Here is a 22,627-nt window from a genome sequence, read left to right on the forward strand (position 1 = left end):
GCTGTTTAAGGATGCTCTGCATGTCCACAAACCTGAGTCAAGAACTAAGCCAACGCCACCTCTACAGCTTGGTTGTCACACCCCAAGAAATACACATGCCCCGAGTCTTCATCTGACCACCCCACATATCCCAGACTCACAGAAGTCTTCAATCATTTCTGGAAATCGGTGGCCCTGCCCACTTTTTTGAGGTAAACTGAGAACGGGGCTATAGCAGGTCTGGCAGAAACTGCTGCCAGTCACACTTCTCCTGTTCAGGGGTGTGGGAGGCCAAACACAGAGACAGAATCAAGGCTCTTTCAGCATAAGCCTCTCTTGGCCTTTGAAATTCTCTCCATCCCATCCCAGGCCTCGCCTTGGCTTGGCACTCACTCCTTCATGCGACTTTCCACACTTAAGCTGCTTAACTTTGCACTAACAACCTCTTAATTGCTGGGTTTCTTTAAAAGCCTTCTAGAAATCCGGGTGCAGGCCCACCCACTTACAGCTCCTCATACTATGGAGTACAGCTTGAGAGAGGAAGGGACAGGGCACCTCTGCCTAATGTCTGTCTGCCAAAAAGCTGTTGCTTTTATTTTTTAATTTTATTTAAAAGCCAGATCCAGGGTACCCAAGACACCACAATAAAATGACATTAACTGTAAAATTACATTATTAATTCTTTAATCTCACTTGAGGCTTCAAGCTGTTGCTATGTCCAATTATCCATATAACCACCTGTCAGAATCCCGGTGCTATTTAGCATTACCTCCAGGACAGCGGTGGGCCCGATGGTCCGTCAGGTCTGCCAGAGACTCGAAGTCCTGCTGACAGTGATCGCAGGTGTAAATTGACTCATCCTCCATGTCTTCATCGTCCTCATTTCTCTCCTCTTGACTTGTCACGCTGTTCCTGTCTTCCAGCGCACGGCTGGTTTTTCGATCACACTCCGGCTCTCCTTCTAGGCCTCCTGCCAACAGGAAGAATACAGTCCATGTCAGCTGATGGGGTCTTGGGAACAGGTTTTAAAAGAGTCGCCCGGCATTTATTAAGATACATTTAATTACTCTACCTCCCAGGGTCCATTATTCTTGACACCTCTCAGTATATTAATATATGGATTTATTTTGTAGCATGTGGTGCCATAATTCTCAACTAGATTCTTTAATTCTTGGTGCAAATCTTCTAGGGGGATTTCCTGTCATCTTCCCTCTGTGCATAACTGCTAGGGTTGGGACCCATTGAAAAAGTGAAAATGCCTTAGCATTTTGTCTCCTAAAAACCCAGTCTTATGCACTTTCTGAGAGCCTGCATCAGCTGCTCCTTCACTCACCAAGACTTTCCATCTCACCAAGATATTGCAATTTAGAGATGGAAGAGTTCTTAGCAACTTCAACCCTTCTGCACAACAAGCCTCTCAAGGTAGTAATGTTGGCTCAGTAATTCACAAAGATGTCCTGATTCTAGAATGTGTCGAGAAAGCACACGTGTTTGCAGGACCACAGTCAAATCCCAAACTTAAAATGCACCCGAGAGCTCATTTACACCCTTGCATCAGCCGAGACCAGCCTTGGGATCATCTAACCAATTTCTTGACACGATGATACCTACTCCCTGCTTAGCGCTGCGCACAGTGGGCAATCTGTACAGGTAGGTGAGTTAAAGATCATGAGAATGCTGCCTTGCTTTTGTGTAGTGTTTTGTTCTCTGATTTTTGAAATTACAATCGCATGCACAGAATCCTATCCCATGGCCTCACACAGGTGGGCTAAGAAGAGGTGCAAGTGGTCCTGTCCCCGCAGGTCATGCCTCATGCTCTCAGAGAGGGACACTGCTGTAATTCTAATTTCGCATGTATGCGCACCTGGCGTCCTGCCAGGGGGCCGCAACATTCCCAACACCCTACAGATGTTTAGCTCAACATCCTGACTCCTGTCTACTCCACTTCTCCACACAGCTGTCGGGGAATGGAACACAACTTCAATCTGAAAGATTAATAGGACACATCAAGAACTTGTAAATCAACATGCAAAGAAAGCATGGTAAACACAGCCCAAGAATCTATCAGTAATCCCAATAAATGTCAGTGGATTAAACTTGCCAATTAAAATACAGAGACTCACAGTGGAAACTCAGAGTGCGTGTGGTCTCTTTGCACAGTCTGTCCTGCAAAACAGACCTACCTGTTCAGAAACTAAGAGAATGAAACTAAAGAGACCTCTCTATCCTGCCTAAAGGTCTATCTGCCCACATATACATGCGTGCAAACGTATGTGTGCACGCATGCATCGCACAAAGCGTTGTCATGACAGAAAAATGCTTTGGCACAAAACCTTTAAACCCCCGAGGGCTGGTCGCCAAAGCGAGAAAGAGAAATGAAGCAAAGAATGTATTCGATTGGAAGTGGAAGCCCAGCTCTATAAATATTTCAATTTAGAAACAGATAACATTATAAGGGCTCAATTTCTCCCTTCCGCACAGAACACGCGCTTCCAAGCACCTGACATCAAGACCCAGAGAACACGAATCAGTTCGTCCGAGAGCCAGCTGCCGCCTTTCGTGGCAGGAACGTGGCACGACACGCTGCTTGGAACTGCACGGAGTCAGTAAAAATCAATGTTTCCATTTGTGGCCCATCAAAACATCTCTCTCCTTACCAATTAGGGGATGTACAATTTTTAGGTTCTTTTATTATCAGAACACGCCAACTCCTAGCAATACAGAAATCCCATTAAAAGCCAGGCAGCATATTTATCTCAAGAAATCTGATCTGCTGCTGTGGAGACGGTGAGAAATAGAAAGCAAAGAAATGAGAAATATCATTTGGAGTCTTCAGTGTTGTAAGTCATCACACAACCATGGTGACACAATCAAGCGCCCGTCTCTGAAATTCTTGGTTTACAGTTTCTTCCCTTAAAAAAAAAATGTACTGAAGGAGGAGAAAAAAGAACCATAATTCCAGCTTTATCTACTACAGCAACTCTCGAGATAGTAAGTCACATTCAGCACCATGCCTGCGCTACTTTACTTAACACACACAATTTAATAGACATATTTAAATTATCCTCTTGTTATTTTTTTTTTTAGCCATATTTACTTGGCAGCACTTTCCATAATAGCTGGTCTAATCCACAACTGGAACCACAAACATTACAATGCATTTGATCTCTTTAAATCTGGTACATCCTGTCGACTCACGAGTAGATAAATCAGAATGTCAACTCTTGGGTTTTTATAAGGCAAAAACCCATAAAGTCATCCAAGAGCATAAATCTGTTTTAAGGAACTGTCACCTCCCCTGCCGCCAGCTACTAATGGGAAGGCAGGCGACTGCACAGAAAGGGGGGGAGAGAGCAGGAGGCGAAGGTGGGGGCCCCCTCATCTGGGGTCCCTGGGGACCGCATGGCTGGCTGTTCTGGCCCTCGAGAAGCCAGAGGGGGGAAATTCAGGGGTCTGAAGTTTTGGAGAGTGGAACTTTCCTGACAATACAGGCCCCCAGCACCCTTCTGCCATTAGAATCGGGACCCCCAGAACAGACAGCCCTTTATCCCACCCGAGTTTTTGAGCCTCACAAAAGGGAAAGAGAGTAAAAAGGTTTGTTTTTTCACTTGCAGAGGGGAACAGTGGGGCTGGAGGAGGCAGGCGGGTCACCCAAAGCCATAGGAGGAACTGAAAGTCTAAGTCTGAATGGTGACAGCAAGCCCTGTCCCCAGGCCCCAGAGACTGGACCCCAGGCTCCCCAGGGTCCGTGAAGTGGAAGTTCTAGGGACAGAGCAAAGGTGCTGGTCCTCTCGGGAGCACTCTGGGGTCTTCTGCTTCCAGATCCAACCTGAGCAGCTGCTGGGTGAACCCCTGAGGGCCACATGAATGAAGCTTCCCATCTCCCCTGGTTGACCCAGCTCCAGCTGGTCATGGTGGGCCTTCCTGTACCATGTTCCACTCTTGTCCAGCCCCAGATGCTCCCTCGGGTCATGGCCTGAATGAGCTTGGAAAGGCAGAGCCCAAAAGCCACCTCCAGCACTGTCTGAGCCCCTATCCCAAGTGCTGCCTCGAGCTCCCAACACAGTGACCCCCCTGGGTCAGAGCTAGCGTTGACCTGCTGGTCCTCCAAGCTCCCCAGTCCAATGAAGCAAAGCAGGTATACTTCTTTCTACCAAGGCTCCCCAGGCAGGGAAGACTTCCCCAAGCAGGCCATCAGCACCCTTCCCTCCAGCCCCACCCACGTTCTCCTGAGGGCTGCACAGAGCTGCCTGAAGCAAGCTGGACCAGTCCCTGTCCCTTGGGGCCAGGTGCATGGCAAAGGAAAGTGAGCTGGAGCCTGGCCTCTCTGACAACATCAAAGCTCCCCACTCCTGGCCTCACGCTACACCCAGGACACCTCAAAATCCAGCGTGGGGAACACCTGCTGCACCAAGGCAGCCCTGGGCATGAGGCACCATCACACCCCCATTTCACAGGGAAGGAACGGGGTGACAGACGTTGGGAGAGGCCATGGTAGCAGGTGTCAAGCACAGCTGCGCCTGAGTCTTCACCGCCTATCGCATGGTTTCCCCACAGTAGAGACAGAGCGCAAAGCTGAGTGCCAAGCACCAAGGAATTGTAGACCCCTCCCAAGGCAAATGCCCTGTCCTTGTCCCAGCAAGGTCCCTGGTCCAGCAAGGGGTCTGCTGACCCCTGACGTGGCTCATCTCCACGGCCACACAGACATCAACCCCTTGAACTGCAGTTTGTTGCACCAAGGGCTTCTTGCTCCTCTTCCCCTGTAACTCCTCACCCACTCAAGGGGCTCCCACAAGCCTAAGCACCAATGTCAAGTAGGTCCCTCCCCTTGACTGGGTGCACCCACACTTCTGTGGACTGTGGCAGGTTGTACCGCACACACTATCTGTAGTGAGATGCACTCTCCCTTCAAGGAGAAGGTGACCCCCTTCCACCATCCTCCCCACCAACCCCACCCATCCCACCCACTCTGCCTCCGAGACTCCCTGGATCACCAGAACACAACAGAAATGACGCTCCAGGACTCCTGAGGCCATGTCAGAGTCTGGCTTGCAATCCCCCCGTGCTCCTGGTCTCCTGGGACATGACACCCGGGAACCCAGCGACCCACTCTGAGAAGCCCAGGGAGTATGTGGGACTCCAGGTGAGCTCCAGCAGTGACCACCAGCCCGAGTCACCTTTCGGGACGTCCAACCCAGCTGAGCCCTTGAGTGACAGCAATCGCGACCACCACCTGACCACACATGTGCAAGAAAAGCCACTGAGTTCGCCAGCCTGGTACAGCCAGCTGCAGACCTGTGTGCAACAGTGATTCTTGCTTTAGGACTCTGAGTTTTGGGGGTGGGGGGCTTTGCCACACAGTTGGAACATTCTCCCACCCGACAATCCAAGCTCCAAGAAGTGGTTCTATGCTTGGCTTTGCTCCATATGACTCCCCAGCCCTGGGTGCAGATGGACCGGGCGGGGGGGCGGGGGCGCGCTCCATAGACCTTGACTGAATGAATAAATGTTTCAAAGAAGTTAAGTCTTTGAGTATCAGCACAGGTGGGGGACAGGAGGAGGGACTGTTTATTGTGCGTTGGTACTAGGTTGAACCATGTGGAGTTGTCATATTAGAACATCAAAAAGTCCTCTGCTTGCAGTCCCGCTGGTTCACCCCAATGCAGTACAGCCGCTGTCCCTCCAGTTCTCCTCACACAGGAGGAAGAGAACACACCAAGCACCAATGGACCCCACTACACCCAAACACCCCAGCCCCTGAGCCCAAGACAGGGCTTAGCGAACTGGCTCCATGAGCAAAGAGAAATAGTAACAAAGTCCACTTGAATCATTTTTCATTAAAAAGTAGAGAATGTGTCCACCTCACAAAAGCACTGTCACTGTCCTTGAAAAAGAGTTTTCATTCCGATATGAAGCCAAGGACAGCCAGACCCGCAGAAATGCACGCAGGGAGGAATGCTTGGCAAGGACAGTGGCCCACCGCTCTAAGGGGAGAGGCAGCAGAGACCTCGTGGGGTGGAGGGTGTGGAGGTGGCTCTGCTCCCCACAGCACCCCTGCAGCTGGCAGCCGGGCCAGCACTGCCGGGCACGGCTCTCCATTCACCCCAGCCCATTCTGTCTTCACAGTGACCCTGTGCAGCAGGGACTTGACAGCCTCGCCTTGAAGAGGGGGAAACTGAGGCTAGGAAGGGCGGACACAAGGCGGTGCCTGCAAAAGGGCTGAGCTGGGGACAGCTGGCTGAGTCCAGTTCTAGGAACAAGGGGATGGGGAGAGGCCCTGGGCAGCCAGGTCTGAGCACAGGACAGCCCCTACCTTCTCAGCGAGCTCAGGAATCAGGATGGTCGGGCCTCACACTCCTGAGGGCCAGCAGAGAGCAGCCCAGCCTGTGTGAGCACGAGACCCTCACCAGGAAGTCTGCCTCCTACACTTCCTGGGGGAGACCAAGAGGGTCACCTGGCCAGCAGGGAGCCCTGAGTGCCCTGCGAACCAACTGGAGCTCCCAAAGGGGGCCCCAGTGCACCTGTCCAGAATATGGAACAGAACGTGAGAAACATGAGAAAGACCAGTGTCAATAATCTCACAGGTTCATCCGTTCCTCCTCCTTCACTCCACAGACACCTCAGTGTCTCCTGTGTGCCAAGCACAATGCCACCTCTTCCTCCTTCATCCTCTGCCAATGCACACAGGCCCCCCCAAGCCCATTCACCTGGTGGCCCAAAGCACACACAAAACCTGGTGCGGAGCAGCTGCTTACTAACCAGGGTGAGTGAAAACATTAGCAGGTGGACACGGATGCCGAGGGCCGGTGTGGGTGGGGAAGCTCTCATCGTGAGCGGGCTGGTAAGAGGATCCATTCCTGGCCTGGTCCCCGCCTCCCGCCCCATGAGTGACCTTGGGCAAGTCACATCTCCTGCCTGATTCTTTATATGTCACAAGTGGAGGTCAGAATCACCTGGACAAGTGGCCATAGGTGAGGGAAGAACTGTGCACAGAGCTACCACCCGCATATGCAGGAGCCCAGGAACCCCAAGGGTTTGCAGGGACCAGGAGGAGGCTGCAGCAGGGGAGGGGAGGAGGGCTTGGGCAAGGGTGCAGCAAGGGCGCAGGGGAGCAGGGAGGCGGAAAAGCCAGGAACAAGGGGTGGGGGCCCCTCCCAGGAGGCCAGCAAGTCCTGGGAAGAGGTCCCCACTTCTCAATTATTCTCCCCACCAGACGCAGGATGGGGACTCCCCACAGAAATCAGAACTACTGGTGAATTCTAGGAGTGTCTAGGGTTTGCCCTGGGAACCCAACCATGCAGGAAGCATCAGGGACACCAGCAGAGAGGAGCCCGGTGGGGCTGATGGAACCAAGTTCTTACAGCCAAAAGGGTTATTAAGTGATGACACAGACAAGCAGCAGACAGCTGGAGGCACGTTCCAGGGACTGCTAGAATGACAGGGAAAGAGAAGAAAAGAACCAGACTTTGCAGTTTGCCTGGGTTCAAATCCACGTGCCAGCACGTGGCAGCCGGGGGGCCTTGGGCAAGTCACCCTTGTCTGAGAAGAAGTAAATGACATTAGTGTATTTTAATGAGGCAATGTGCACAAAGCCTGATACCTGGCCCGCAGGAAGCTGGAGAACATGGTCACCACGATTACTGTCCGTCTGCTGCTCTGATCCAAGCTGCCTGACTAGGACAAGAGCTGGAGACCCCACCCACCAGGGGGTGTGGCGGGGGGCCTCTGGACTCCCCAGGATGGAGCGTGTCAGGGCACAGGGCCCCTTGAAAAGCACACAAATGGGGTCAGGGGGAGAACGTCCCGGCTGCAGACCAGCCCCCCCCCCCACGCTGCAAGACCCTAAGTGACTAGCCCACCTCCTCAGGACACAGCCTGAGCTCCGCCGTGGTGGTACCGGCCTGGCCCAGGTAGATGATACAGACGTGTCCTTTGCGGCCACCAGCCCACTTTTCCTGCCCGTATTTCCACAGTGGCACAAGCTGTTGTACCGAGGAGGCCCACTCCATCCTAATGCCGTGTGCTTCCTGCAAAAGGTTTCCCCAACCACACGCTCCCAGGGCAGAGCAAAGGGGCTTCAGCTGAGCTGGGGCACTGCCAACAGAGGCAGACACGTCTCCGTGAACACCTTCCGTGCACGCCTGGGCGGGAGGGCAGGAGGACACGGGGCACTGGGCAGAGCCCTGCCAACCGGTCAGACGCTCTGCCTGTGCATCCATTGCTGGCCCAGATTCCGAGAGGCGGCCACTATTTATCTTCAGGTTTAAAATATTTGCAGTGCAGCAGCAGGGTAACATTTAACACTCAGCCTAAAGGGTCCCCTTAGCAGCGGAGCCGTAGGCAAATATTTTAACACATAATTTGCTGTCCAAGTTTCACTTCTTAAATAGGGAAGCAACTTCTGGATGGGTGTTGGGGGGGGGGGCGCTGGGGGGCACCTGTGCTCCCCTGTCGGTGCTGACAGCTCTCTGGATTTCAAAGCCATGGTCAGTCCCATGTTGAGGCTGACCCAGGCTGCTTCACATAGGTCTTGCCCATCCTGGCTGACCAGGTACTGGGCTCCCTCTCCACAGGCCCATGGTGGGCAGAATCTCTCTCTCTCATCAGGAACTCCTGAGCCTGAGGCCAAGTGATCAGAACTCTAAAGGTAATCGCTCCTCTCAACCCACACCACCCCACTTTCACATCCTGCACCCAGAGAGCCACGGCCAGTGAGGGAGATGTTACTCTGCGTGTTTCACAGAAGGTGGAACTGAGCTGGGATGTGTGAGATAGTCACGCAGATGCTCGGACCATGAACAGACCGGCTCGCAATGCCGACGTCACAGTCAGCGGGGTGGGGAGGGGCTATACGCCCACCGAGGGGAGCATATTCACGTTATGAAAAGTGGAGCCCAGTACAGCCATATCAGCAGTTTTCTATAAGAAATCCAATTTTTATGTGAGATCTCTGAATTTTTAAATGTTGACATCAAGTTTTAAGAAATGCAGCATGGATGCTGGTGGGAATGCAAACTAGTACAACCACTATGGAAAACTGTTTGGAGGTTCCTCAAACTGCTAAACATGGAGCTTCCCTACGACCCAGCAATCCCACTCCTAGGTATCTACCCAAAAGACACAAAAACACTGATTCAAAAAGATACCTGCATCCCCATGTTTACTGCTGCTTTATTTACAATTGGAAAAACATGGAAGCAGCCCAAATGCCCAAAAGTAGATGACTGGATAAAAAAGATGTGGTACATATAAACAATGGAATATTACTCAGCAACCAAAAAAGAGAAACACATGTCTTTTGCAGCAACTTGGATGGAGCTGGAAAAGATCATGCTTAGTGAGATAAGCCAGAAAGAGAAAGAAAAATACTGGATAGTTTTGCTCATAGCAGGAGTATAATGGACCAGGCAAGAAAATAACAAAAATAATGAACAACCATAACAACCATATACCAGAGACATTTTGCAGGGGTGGAGTGGGGAATGGGATCAAAAACGGGGTGGGGTGGGGAGGGAAGTGCACGGGACCATGGTGATGGCACACGGGTGACTTGGTGATGGGAAACCCACGGGGATTACAATTGAGATGGGGAAAAAAATGTACAAAATAATGTAAAAATAAACTGTTAAAAAATAAAATAAAAGAAAAAGAAATGCAGTGTGGAACAGACAATAGGTCTTAGAGGGCTGGTCCTAGCCTGGGGGGCGCCCGCTGCAGGTCTTCTCAGGGGGTGTACCCAGCAAGAGCCACTGAGCCCCCTAGAGCCAGGGAGACCTGCTCGTCCCTCCCCAGACGGGGGTTCACTGGGCAGTGATGCAAGTGTCGCTTCTTCGGAGTATTAGGGCTTGGGCTCAGATGTGCGTGGCCCTGGTTACTTAGACTTCTGGACCTCGGGCTCCCTACCTAGAAAATGAAGATGATATCACTGGCCCCTGCTCAGGTTGTGGAGTTCCCCTTGGGGGCCACTTTCCAAGTGACCCCGTCCCAAGTCAGCCCTGGTCATCAATAAGCGCCCCAAACGCTGCTGCCATCTCCGACAAAAATGCATCATTGGTCGGTCAACAAACACTTGGTGAGCACCTACTATGTGCCAGCTGCTGATCCAGGTGCTGCGGGGACTTCAAAGAACAAAGCACAGCTTCTTAACCCACTGGGGCGTGTTTTCTGTCACAGCACCCTGTCCTTCATGAGTGTCCATGGATACCTGATAAAGGTATGTCCCACTCCTACCTGAGGGTGTTCAAACACTGACTCCAAGCCACAAAAGCAGGAGAGTCAGCTTTCCAGGATGAGGCTCCTCACTACAAAAGGAGGCAAGGAGCAGACGGGAAACAATGGTGGGTGGGTGGGAGGGAGGGAAGGAGAGAGCAGGAAGGGGGGAGAAGAAGGAATCACAGACACCCCACCAAAAGGAAAAAAATTGTGTTTTCCCACCAAGTCGTTAATGGTGTCGCTCCTCCAAACCTCACCGTCTTAATAAAACTGATCTCGCCGCATGCAGTAATGAAGAACAGTCGGACAAAGCCACCCTGGAACCATGAAAATTGTGCGCTGTTACCTCCTCCTGACCTCCCGAGACTGTGACCATGCTGCCCTCTCCTTGCTGTCATGTTTGTCACTGACGGACGCGAGAAGGGGGAGACGCGGAGCAGGCTGGGCCGGGAGGATGGCGGGGCAGCTCGAGGAGCTCGATAAATCCAGCTAATTTGTGACCTGGCACTCCTGATTGCTCCCAGGTCGGGAGCAGAGCTCAAGGCGAGGATGCTGGGGCACAAATCACCCCCTTGTGGCCGCTGCAGAAAAAGGAGCCCCATGAGGAAGAGAAGCCCCAGAGTGGCCAGGCTGGGACAGCAGCTCAGGCCAGAGGCACACGGAGCCCAGGGGCCCGGGGCCACATGGCGCTATCTGGGGGTTCCCGGCGGTGCCCTCTCCAGGCCCAGTGGCTCCACCTGCAAATTAAGGCGTGGACTGGGGGGTGATTCCTCACGGTGCTGGGGCAACCCAAGACCAACGTGTCAGCCCACACTGTCTGCTAAGACTCTGGATCCCACAGAGCAGGTCTTCATAGTGTTGTTTCACTGTGAAGCCTGAAAATTTGTGCAACAGCTTACCCAGCCAGCTCCTCCAGGCTGACCAGGCCCCAGCCCAGTGAACCTTCAGCCCGATGCAGGGAGCTCCCCTACACAAGACCTGGGCTCCCCGCACCCTCCTCGCCGTCCATGCTGGGAGCCTGCTGTGCGCGTGTCCCGCTGGCTCCTGTGCTAGTGCGTAAGCTCCAGGCAGATTTGCTCCCCTGGAAGCCCCCCCACACACACACACACACACACAACCAGCACCCTGCACAGAGCCTGGCATGCAGTAGGTGCTCAAGAGATATTTGTTGAGTGAATGAATCAGCCTAAGAACCTAGCTGTGTGTCCGATGCTCTCTGGAGAAGGACAAGACAGAGAATGAAGCCAGAACAGGCCCCTCCCTGGTCCTGACGCTGACACCACTGCAGGCAGCCGGGTGCCCAGGGGCCGTCCACTCTGGCTTCCAGCGCTGTTGTGATCCAGAGGCTGAGAAGGGCCTCAGAGGCCAGGACCCCACTTCCTCCAGGCACAGTGGAGGGGCTGTGTAAAGCCCTTTAAACTCACAAGTTGCCAGGCATGGAGACAGCGTAGGTGGGTGCTCCCGGGAATCCCAAGGCAGGGCCTGGACAGTGTCCGATAGAGTGGCCTGCATCGTGGTGCTGCTGCCGAGGCAGAAGCCAGCACTGACCCTACTGGCCTATCCAAGCACTCCACTGCAGGAGGACAGCCCCACCATGAGGGTCCAGAGACCCTGCATGCCTCCTACCACATCGCCCTCCACTTGCTTGGGCTAGCTGGCTTTCTACTGAGTTGCCTCAGTAGAAAGGACCCACAGAAACACACCCCTACACCCTGAGGATTAACCACAGGGCAAAGATCAAGTGGGCAGCGGGATGGAAACTTCCAGGCCAACCCCAGGGGCCCAACTGCCCCCACCGTGATGGCCAATATTGGCGTGATCTATATGCACACACACCCACACCCCACTCACCACCCCCAGCTCATCCTCAAACCGTCACTTAACTCGGATTTCAAACTGCTCGCGATGTTCTTTAGTCAACATGAAGCAGAAACCTTTTATTAAATGCTGCTAATTTTTTATTGATCACACTGTGAATCATTTCATTTTCCATTACCGCAAATGTCTCCTATCAGGGCTCCACGACTACACTTCTTTATTCAGTCTCAAGCAACTTGTCACTTTTAATCAGTTTTCAGTTTCCGTATTGCTCAAAAATTGGAAAGCGGGTTGTCTGTATCATTATTGCTTTTGCTTAAAAAAAAAAAAGTTTCCATATAGGAAAGGTTATTATACTTGGAATAAATAAGCATGAATCAAATTCAAATGAAATTCCTCCTTGACTCTAACCAATTTTAGCATTAGCTTTTATAATTTTTTTAGGTTTATTTTCACGGAAAGACTGTTCATAATTATTGCTCGTTGCTCTCCCAAAACACTTATGTTACTAAAGTGTGAAATGTCTTCTAACACAAAGACAGATCTCTGGGAAGTAATTACAGAAATGCATTCAGGGGCAATAATTCTATATTAGCTGTCAGCAGCAGACACCCTCTGAAAGGCACTTGTTATGAAGGAATTATTTGTGTTACCGTTGAAGGCATGGCACGCAAGCCCGCACTGAAACACTGGCCCGACCAGAAGCATGGCTCCCTCATCAAGGGTCAAATTAAGTTTAAATCATTACCTTGAAGCCAAGCAAGCGCGTACCTGACTGTCTATTGTGGAGACGGTTTTGAGACGCACTCAAGCACAACGTGGTCTTCCCGTTCCCAGCGTGGCGCAATTACCCTGAGTCTCAAAAGGATTCTGCCAGGAGCTTGTCACAATAGGGAGAGAGGAGGTGGCAGGGTGTCTATTAAATGCTAACTCGTGTCACCAAACAGAATTTTCAAGAATTATAAATTGCCGAGATGCCTCACAGCTGACCCCCTTGTGTTAAGAAGAGCCCAGAATATTATCCGGAACACGCAAGAATTTGCATCAAAGGCAAGAAAATACTCTCCAAGGGGAGCCCGCGAGAATGTATGTATCCAAGAGCTTGGGACCCAGTGGACTTTTCCCCTCACCCCACAGGGGTCCAATTGGGGTGTGGGCGGGAAAACTCCGTGATTTGAGGACAAACAGATGCAGCAAGGCAGGTGTCTAAGAGATGGCTGCATCATTACCTGAACTGGGTCCCTGACCCTGCCAGTCCAGTGTCTTCATGCGTATGAGCCTCAGTTTCCCCAAGTGTAGCAAGATCCTGCAATAACCTTGTGTGAGGGTATCGGACAAGCGACTAGAAACAGAGAAGGCGCAACATCAGCCCCTCCTGTCCTGGGCCAGTTTTCTCCTGTCAAACACGAGGAGTCAGTAAAAGAACCAGCTGGCCTCTGGGAGAAGGAGAGGGGAACACCTTCCTGGATCCACAGGCTCCCCAGATGCCTTGGGGGCATCTGCTGAGACCATCCACTGCCCCAACTTCTAAAAAGAATGAGCTGAAGCCCACAGCACCAGCCTGGACACACAGATAGCCCGGCTTCTCTCACCAGCTTGTCCACTGGACTTTCTGAGAAGACACGGCTTTCTAAGACGCCTCACGGAGAGAGCTACTTCCCCTCATGCCAGGGAGTAAGCTCCCCTGGGCAGCGCTCAGGCCATGCGCTGCCCCCAGCGCAGCTCCCTGGCCAGGCCTCCCACTCCACGCCCTCTCCAGACTCACATGGACCTGATCTCTCTCCTTGCCCGGGGCCAGGCCCAGGACTCAGGCCTGGCCAAGCAGGGAAAGACATGTGAGCCCAGGGGGCCACTGAGACACAATTCCGTGCCCTCACCCACTCATTCCACGTGGTGGTTTATATGCTAAAGAATTCCTGAGAGCTCAGTGCGAGGCTGCACCCTGGAATACTTGTCATCACCTCCCAAAAATAGATGGCACCTACATGTCCATGAATGAGAGACCAACAGATGAACCATGGTACAGGGGCAGATTAAAACCAGTGGGAGATTAAAACCAGTAAGAGGGAGCAACACGCGTCAACAAGGACTGATCTTCCAAGTAACACCAACAGAGAAAAGGGCAGGCAGCTAAGATGAGCTACAGAGCGACGACAGGCCCGGCACTCACAGAAGTGCAAGGCACCCCCACGGCGCTGGTGTCGTCCACACACATCCCAACAAGGAAGTCGGCCGTGGGCCCCTGTCCACACCAATCCCCGGGAGAGCAGCTGGGAGCTCCACTGGGTGGGTGGGTGGTCTTCCTCTCATATGTCTGGAATACTTTGTGATCAAAACATTTATGGCTAAGTCACCAAAAATTTTGAAATGAAAAAATTTTTTAAAGAATGCTAAATGGGCCCACCCTGGTGGTGCAGAGGGTTAAAGCACAGCACTAAGACGCTAAAGCTGCTTCCGCATGAGTTCAATCCCCACCTGCCCCAGAGGTGACCACATGGCCGCGGCAGACCTCTCCTGACCCCCCCGCTGCTCCCCTCAGCAGTGTACTTCGTCGATCTGCCTGTTCTGCTCCCCACTCTGTCTCTGGTGAAGCCTCTCAGCGCCCCTGAGCCTCTGGCCTGTACCCCAGTTCTGTATGCGCAAACAAAATAATTCTTAAAAAAAAAATGCTAAATGAATTGGGGAATTTTTACCTGGAGAAGGTGCCCTAGAAAGGAACCAATCCAACCCACAGCTTTTTCAGAAGCTGAGACCCACGATATTATTCCCGGGCCAGGTAGCAAGCTGGTGGAGCCAGGAGGCGCCCTCAGCGACCTCTCAATCCAGCACACCTTCCCATCCCTCTGGGCCATGGGGAGGGGCAGGGAGAAGAGCAGGGAGGGGAGCGTCTAGCTTCTGGAGGAAAAGAGCCACAGTACCTGAAGACCACGCTCCACAGGGACCGGACTCGTGTCTGCTCAGTTCACTGCGGAATCCCCAGCACCACGGACAGTGTCTGGCACACAGTAGGTGCACAATAATATTTGCTGAGTAAATGAATTAATGAACAAATGAAGACTGTGGCGGCTTAGACATGTGCAAAGCCATTCCTTCCAGCAGACCCTCTTTGCTGGACAGGACTAAGTCAGTCTTAAGCGAACACAGATTTTCCACCTTCTGGTCTTTGAAGCAAACAAACAAAAAATCAATGCTCCAACTCTGACTTCTCACCAATTTGCTATCCGTCCTGTGGGTAGGCTGAGATTGTGAGTCACGGCTGAGTCTGGAAAACCACCTTTGGGGACATGCGAATGGAAAAGTCTTGTTTAAGGAGGAGCCAGGTACTGCCTAAAATGCATCCCTGGCCCCCTTCCATGAGTGCACATCAAATGGAAAAAATTACTCGGACTCTCTCCCTAGGAGAGCGTCTGATGGCTCGGCCGACAGAATGGAGCCGGTTGCTAAGGAATCGCACCAGACAATGTCAGATGATCACTTGCTACCAGCAAGATATGGCCAGGGTCAGAGTTCAGAACACTTTCTAGAAATCTCTCCAGCAAAAGACCTTCTCTGGGCAGGAAGAGGAAGAGCCACTTTGTCGGGCACCAGGTGATCCCTGTACCATGAGGCAGGTACTGTTTCCAGCCTCATGTACAGATGGGGACACTGAGCGCAGAGAGGGAAAAGTCACACGGCAAGCTGTGAGGAGAGTGGGCATCCCCCTTTCCAAGAAACCAGGGCACTTTCTGAGCGGAGAAGTGCCCCTGCTGGAATGTCAGGATTCGAGGTCCTCTGGGTTCACCCCGCTAGAAAACGGTAAGCAGAGAAGTCTGGGTCAAAGAAAAGATGGACATGACCACACCTGCAACCTTCCCACATGGACAAGGCCAAGTGTCTACTGGGCCCCCAGTGCCAGCCCAGATCAACATTAAAAAAAGAGATGAAGCAGATGTGGTGTCACCTCCTTGTCAAAGCTAGACACTGCCCAGGAGGGGACCAACAGCCCCCAGGTCCACTTCACCCCCTGAAGCCACATGGGCCCCAAGAATGACTCTCCACAGAGAGCAGGCACCCAGATACACCCAGGGGATCAGGCTTCCAACAAGAACCCTTGGGCTTTACTGCCCCTTGGGCTGATCTCAAGCACCTATCAGGCCAGGGGTATCCCCAAGCTTTCTCCCCAAAATGTTTCCTGATATCTGAGTACCTTTCTCTCCCATAAAAAATGAAGCTTAGTACCCTCCCTAGTGGCACAAATGGGTTAGGGTGCAGCACTGCAAGCTGGCTTCAGCCGCTTCAGTGCAAGTGTGATCCCTGGCCAGGGAGCTGATCCACAAGGCACGGCAGACCTCTCCTGACCCGCCCGCGGCTGCCCTCAGCAGTGTATTTCATCCATCTGCCTGTTCTGCTCCCCACTCTGTCTCTGGTGAATCCTCTCACACACCTGCACTTCTGGCCTGTACCCCAATTCTGTATGCATAGAAAAATAAATCTTTTTTTTTAAAAAAAGGAAGGTTGATTCATTTCTGAATACAACTGATTATAACTGATGTTGAAGAGACAAGTCATCTAGACAAGTGTAAATAAAGAACAGTAAAAATCACCTGAAATCTCACACACACACACACACAAAGGCTGTGTTGCAGTCACTCTGGCGAACTCACTCCCTGTATTTACAGACTGAGACACACGGAGCATCGTTTTGTTACACTGGGATCCTGAGCCACTCAATGACTAGTGAACTTTTTTTTTTATTTTAAAGATTTATTTATTGATGCATACAGAACTGGGGTACAAGCCAGAGGTGCAGGAGCAATGAAAGGATTCACCAGAGACAGAGCGGGGAACAGAACAGGCAGACCAAAGAAGTACACTGCTGAGGGGAACAGCGGGTGGGTCAGGAGAGGTCTGCCAGGCCATGTGGGTCACCTCTGGGGCCGGGGATCGAACTCGCACTGAAGCGGCTGCAGCTTGCAGTGCTGCGCTTTGACCCGCTGCACCACCAAGGAGGGTCCCGGTTAGTGACATTTTTGAACTTTGTTCCATTCAACCCTGTGCCTGGGTTCTCTCTTCCAGCGATGACTTTTTAGACACTGCCTTTAAGGCTTCATCTAAAGGGGAATCTCTTCTGCTGCCACTGCCCCCACCCCCAGTTAAACACGAACAGAGGCCAGTCACGAACTGAAGGGGAAGGGGCTGTTCTGTCTCAGCGGAGGTTTCCAAACCCCTCCGATGGATCGAGCCATCTGCCCAGAAAGTATGTGCGTGAGCGAAGCTTTCCACAGACCACGAGCAGGCTTCTGGGAGTGACAGGACCACTTGGCTCTGCATCAGCGGGAGGTGGTAACACGCCCCTCTGACTATGGGCCCAGGAGTCTGGGTTCAACAAGCCTCAGTATCTGCACTTAAATACTGTCCTAGAGGCCCTCCCTCGTGGCGCAGCGGGTTAAAGCACAGCGCTAAGAAGCTAAAGCCACTTCCACATGAGTTCGATCCCCGCCTGCCTCGGAGGTGACCACATGGCGTGGCAGACCTCTCCTGGCCCGCCCGCTGCTCCCCTCAGCAGTGTACTTCGTTGATCTGCCTGTTCTGCTCCCCACTCTGTCTCTGGTGAATCCTCTCGCCCTCTGCATCTCTGGCCTGTACCCCAGTTCTGTATGAATAAATAAATCTTAAAAAAAAAATACTGTTCTCGTGTCTTTAAAATAGACCAAAACCAGTAATAATTCTCCAGCACAATTTTTTAATCTCTCCACTGGACAGGAGAGCTGACAATAACACCCAAGAAAAAGAGCTTACTTTGATCATGACAGTGGCCTTCCTCTCCTCTTAGCTTCTCGGCCCAGAAGGCCCCAGTCCATCTGCACAGAGGGCACTGGGCCACGAGGTGGACAGTCTGGGCAGCTAACTTTGAAGGGAAGGACGGCCGAGTGGCCCATGAGCCCCGTCTCTGGCCGTCAAGTGTCCAAGGATCCCAGGGAAAGGTTAAGAAATTCCCACTCTGGGGGGCTCCATTAGTAGCTTCCTCCCCTCTTCTCTCCAGCAGCAAAGCAGGGGGTTCCCTTCCTAGACGTGACATTGGGATTCTTCTCAGGTTTTGTCACCAAGAACTACACACACAGCCCAGCCTCCAGGGGCCAAGGCTTCCAGGAAGCCCCTGCATTCTTCTGTCCTTGGGGGAGCGCAGGTGGGAAGGGAGCTGGATGTTTCTGGGACACAGGCTACTCCAGGAGGCCCGCCCTCTCCCTGCCAGCTGCCAGTTCTGAATCGCAGAGGACGGGAAGCCATGGGAAGGAGGGCGACCCCCTGCAGCAGCCTCGCCCTCCATGCACACGAGCCATGCCCCCGTTTGCTGGCAGACATTCCCTGGGACCCTGTGGTGCAGCGGGGTGGCTCTGGGACACAGCAGGGCGAAGGGACGATCACCTTCTTGTCGGGAGAAAGGCAGACAGAGGAACGAAAGCACTTGCCCTCGTGGTCAGCACATTTCAGCACCTTGCAGGAAATGGAGAGGGCATGGGAGGGAGCCAGCTCCACTGTGGGGAGCCGGACCTAGGGTTACACACATGAAATTACCCCGAGGCAAGGGGGCAGTGGGCACAGAGGAAGCCTATGTGCAGGAGAACCCGGCCCCTCCAGGAACCCAAAGGAGGCCAGCGGGAGCAGGCCTGAAGCGCACGGCCCAGGGAGTGGCCGGGGCCAGCGAGCCTGAAGCGCACGGCCCAGGGAGTGGCCGGGGCTGAGTGACGCTCTTCGGGAAGGCAGGCCTGAGAACCGCAGACTGGAGATAGGCCGGAGGTGATGGTGACAGGCTGGAGGTCGCTTGCGAGCCTCCGCACTCTACTTCAAGTTGGTCCGATCTCACCAGCAACACTTGAGACATCAGAGTGCCGCGTTGGCAGGACACACCTGCTTCTGTGCAAAGTGGCCCCAGCACAGGCTGGGACATCGGATCTGAGTTTCAATCCTTCTGCCAGAGGGGTTTCAGACTTATCAGACATGAAATTATACCCAAACCATCCCCGTGTCTGGAAAGCACAGCATACACACACACACACATACACACAAAAACACAAGCGCACCTCTGCTTACTGGCATAAGGATAGGAGCAGCCATGACACCCAAACATGCAGGTGGGGGTGTTGCCTGGCTGGGTGGGCACTGGAATGACAATCTGGGAACTCTTGAGTCACTGAGTCTTAGCCTCAGAAGGACGCAAGTGCCACCCAAGCGGGATGGTGCAGAGGCCTTTGCACAGAACAATGATCTCAGCCAAGATCCCCAGCGAGGAGAGAACAAATTTAGAACTCTGCACTCGGGGCCTCCCTGGTGGCACAACGGGTTGAGGCTCAGCACTATGAGGCTGTCTGCAGCCTCAGCAGCACGAGTTCGGTCCCAGGCCCCGGAGGTGACCATATGGGGCAGCAGACCTCTGCTGTCTCGGCTGCTGCTCCCCTCAGCAGTGTATTTCAGTAGATTGGCCTGTTGTGCTCCCCACTCTGTCTCTGGTGGATCCTCTCACCCCCTGCACCTTGGGCCTGTATCCCAGATCTTATATGCATAAATAAATAAATCTTTAAAAAAAAGAAAGAAAGAATGGCACACCCATCTCAGGCCCCTAGTCCTTCCCACCTGGATTCACCCAGCTGGGATAAGGTGTTTCCTCCAAATGGAGGTCCTGGAGAAGAAAGCTGCACTCGAGGGCCACATCCTGAGGCAGCCACATGGCCAGAAAGGCATGTGAAACAGGTGTCCCCATGCGCCCCCCCCAGGTCCCACCCACCCAGTCCCCCAGGAGTTAGGAGAGGGCGCATCAGCGGCCCCCCACCTGCCCTCATGTAGGGCTCCCAGCTTGCCCGGCCTCGCCAAGCCAGCACCAAGCAAAAAGACACTTTGAGGGGCCTGAGGAAACCAGAACTGGCACCATCTCTACAGCGGCATCATCACCACCAGGGAACTTCAACGCTGAACAGCTCCCCATCTATCCCCCAGCGGCTCGTTCTGGAAGATCAAGGGTCCAAAACCTGATGCCGACATGGAACACAGAAACCTGACAGCTGTGAGGACTGAGAGTGTGGGTTTCACCTGCACGAGCATGAGTTGCGTCCCTGCTTCACAGCCCACGATCCACGTAGCCCTCGGCTGATTATTTAACCTCTGAACCTCACTGTCTTATGCTGTAAAATGGGAGAACAGGGCTCTCCCTGGTGGTGCAATGGATTACAGCACCACATTAGGAAGCTCTCCACAGCCACTGCAGCACGAGTTCGATCCCTGGTCAGGGAGTGACCCACATGGCCGGCAGACCTCTCTTGACCCGCCTGCTGCTCCCCTCAGCAGTGTACTTCGTCCATCTGCCTGTTCCCCACTCTGTCTCTGGTGAATCCTCTCGCTGTCCCTGCATCTCTGGCCTGTACCCCAGTTCTGTATGCACTAATAAATAAATCTTTAGAAAAAAAAAAGGGGAGGCCAGCAGGTGGGTGTGAGGGTGACACAGGTGACAGACAGCATGGGCCTCACAGGCTGTCACCCTTTAGCAATTCACACGGGTCTATCATTTGCCAGGCAGTGTCCTAGGGCTGGAGACAAGCAGTCAACAAAACTGACCCACCCCACAAGATTAAGAAGGAAGAAAATCTCAGATAAAATACAAGGCAGCGTCCATGCAGGCTCGCTGGGACAGGATGTGAAGAGAAGGAAAGAGGCATCCTTGTGAGTGAGGATGGTCACAAAAGCCCTCCGTGGGGGCCAGCCTGTGTGTCAACGCCCGAACGGCACAGAGGCCAGGTGAGGAAAGGTGGAGGAAGGGTGCTCCAGGAGGAGGGCCAGCTAGTGCGAAGGTCCTGGGGCCACAGCAGACAGAGGCTCAGGAACTGAAAGGCAACATGAGTATGGGACGGGCCCAAGCGGGGAGGGTCTCAGAAAGCAGGGCCAGGGTGTGGTTTAATCCCCCTCCTCTTCGGGGGGGCTGTGACACTGTGCTACCCACCCCTCATCCGATCTATGTTTAGTTTCCGAAGCACACGTGACCTTGCCGCAGGTGTGGTTCACAGTCTCCGGGCAGCCCGTCCACACCTCAGCTCCAGGAGGGCCAGGCTCTCCACCTTGGGCCTTGGATTCACTCCCAACCCCTGGCCTAGGTGAGGTTCTCAGTGACGTGTGACTGAGGAATGACTGGCACCCGTAAGTGCTCATCCACGGGAAGGGGAGGAGCTGCTCTGCGAAGAGATGAGCCTCCCGTCGCTGGAGGCATTCAAGCAGCACCTGGTAGGACATGTGCGTGCGGGGGACCTTGACACTAGAGGACCCGGACAATCGGGACTCGCGGGCGCTCCTGCTCTGGGAGTTGCCAGGTCTGCCGAGGAGGCTGAGGCCAGGCCAGCCGGGGTGGGAGACCCCCTCCAGGGGCCACTCTGGGACTGGAGGAGACAGGCATGGCCAGGACTGCGCAGGAGCTCAGGCAGCCCGCAGCAGCCGCTCCTCCAGCAGCCGCCTCCATTTCCGAATCGCTGGCGTTATTAGCACCACAAAGTGAACCCCTTACTCTGCTTAACGAGAGATATATAACCATTGTGGGGGAGCTTAGGGGCGGAAGGAAAGAAAAACTTTTTTTGCCAACATTGTGCAGGGAGTGCCAGGCAGAATGGACTTAAATCCTCCCTCAAAGGCCCCCCTGGGCAGGGCACTTCCTGCAGACAATTGGAACTCAGCCTGTCGGGTTCGACTTCCTTTGTGTTAACTAATTTCTGACTTGGGTTTTCAGCTATTTCTTTCTAGAACAATACGCTCACTGCAACAGTGGTCCAGCGCGCAATCTTCTGGCCTGACGCGTGCTCGCCCCTGTTTTTCTCCTCAGTAGGAGGGGGTGGGAGGTGTGAAAAGCCATCTAAAAGGGGCGGATGGGGTGGCTGAGTCCTGTCCCTCCCAAGTGCAAGTCTCATTTTCAGCTCTCTGGAGCCTGAATGCAACAGAGGACCCCAGTGGGGTCCAGCAGACCCAAGATTTAGGGACAGGCCAGTGACAATGGGGAGGAGGGAAGAGGGCGCAGCCCCGAGAAGGAAATCGTCCCCCCACCCAGTAATTAACCGAGGCTCCCAGAACCCTCCCGCCAGCTCTGCCTGCCTTTTCTTTTTCTGTAATCTTTTTCTAATTTGCCTTGCTGCTTCCTGCTTCCTCCAGGCCACCTTAATTGGAAACTCTTTAGTTCACACGGAAAGTTCCTCTCTGCTCTCTGAGGACACCTATCGAGGGTAGAACCGGCTCTTCATAATAATTCTTACCAGACATGGCTAATAATGACCCTCTTTCGCTAATGAAAAAAACACACACATGCACACACTGTGGCTGCTGTAATTAAGCTTGTGACGAGTTGAGTTGGAGGGAAATTAGATTTATTTACATGCTGTTCTGTTGCTGATGAAGCACTAGCCATCGGGAGGACTTCTCATTAACCCTTGTTTAAAAGGGGTGTTCTTTCGTGCCTCTTCCCGCTACGCTCCTTTTGTAAATTGCAATTGGTGGGGGGGGAAATTTTTTAAATAATAAAAATTAAAATAATACTGATAATTAGTCATTCTCCGCACTCAGTTCTCACCAGTAACTCTCTTTCATCCTCCAGTTGTGTTCCAGGTACTGACAG

At 53.0% G+C, this 22,627-nt stretch overlaps 1 protein-coding gene across 1 annotated transcript in view; it reads right to left on the bottom strand.

The window, feature by feature from the left end:
- Window positions 1-22,627, bottom strand: part of LOC101622441 (zinc finger protein 423) — a 136,038-nt gene that overhangs the window by 89,524 nt on the left and 23,887 nt on the right. The window contains exon 3 of the mRNA XM_012730453.1: window positions 749-949. Coding sequence (XP_012585907.1) covers window positions 749-949 — 201 coding nt within the window. The remainder of the gene's footprint in view (window positions 1-748; window positions 950-22,627) is intronic.

Source organism: Condylura cristata, unplaced genomic scaffold (assembly GCF_000260355.1).
Source record: "Condylura cristata isolate star-nosed mole 26May11 unplaced genomic scaffold, ConCri1.0 scaffold00028, whole genome shotgun sequence".
Taxonomy (NCBI): domain Eukaryota; kingdom Metazoa; phylum Chordata; class Mammalia; order Eulipotyphla; family Talpidae; genus Condylura; species Condylura cristata.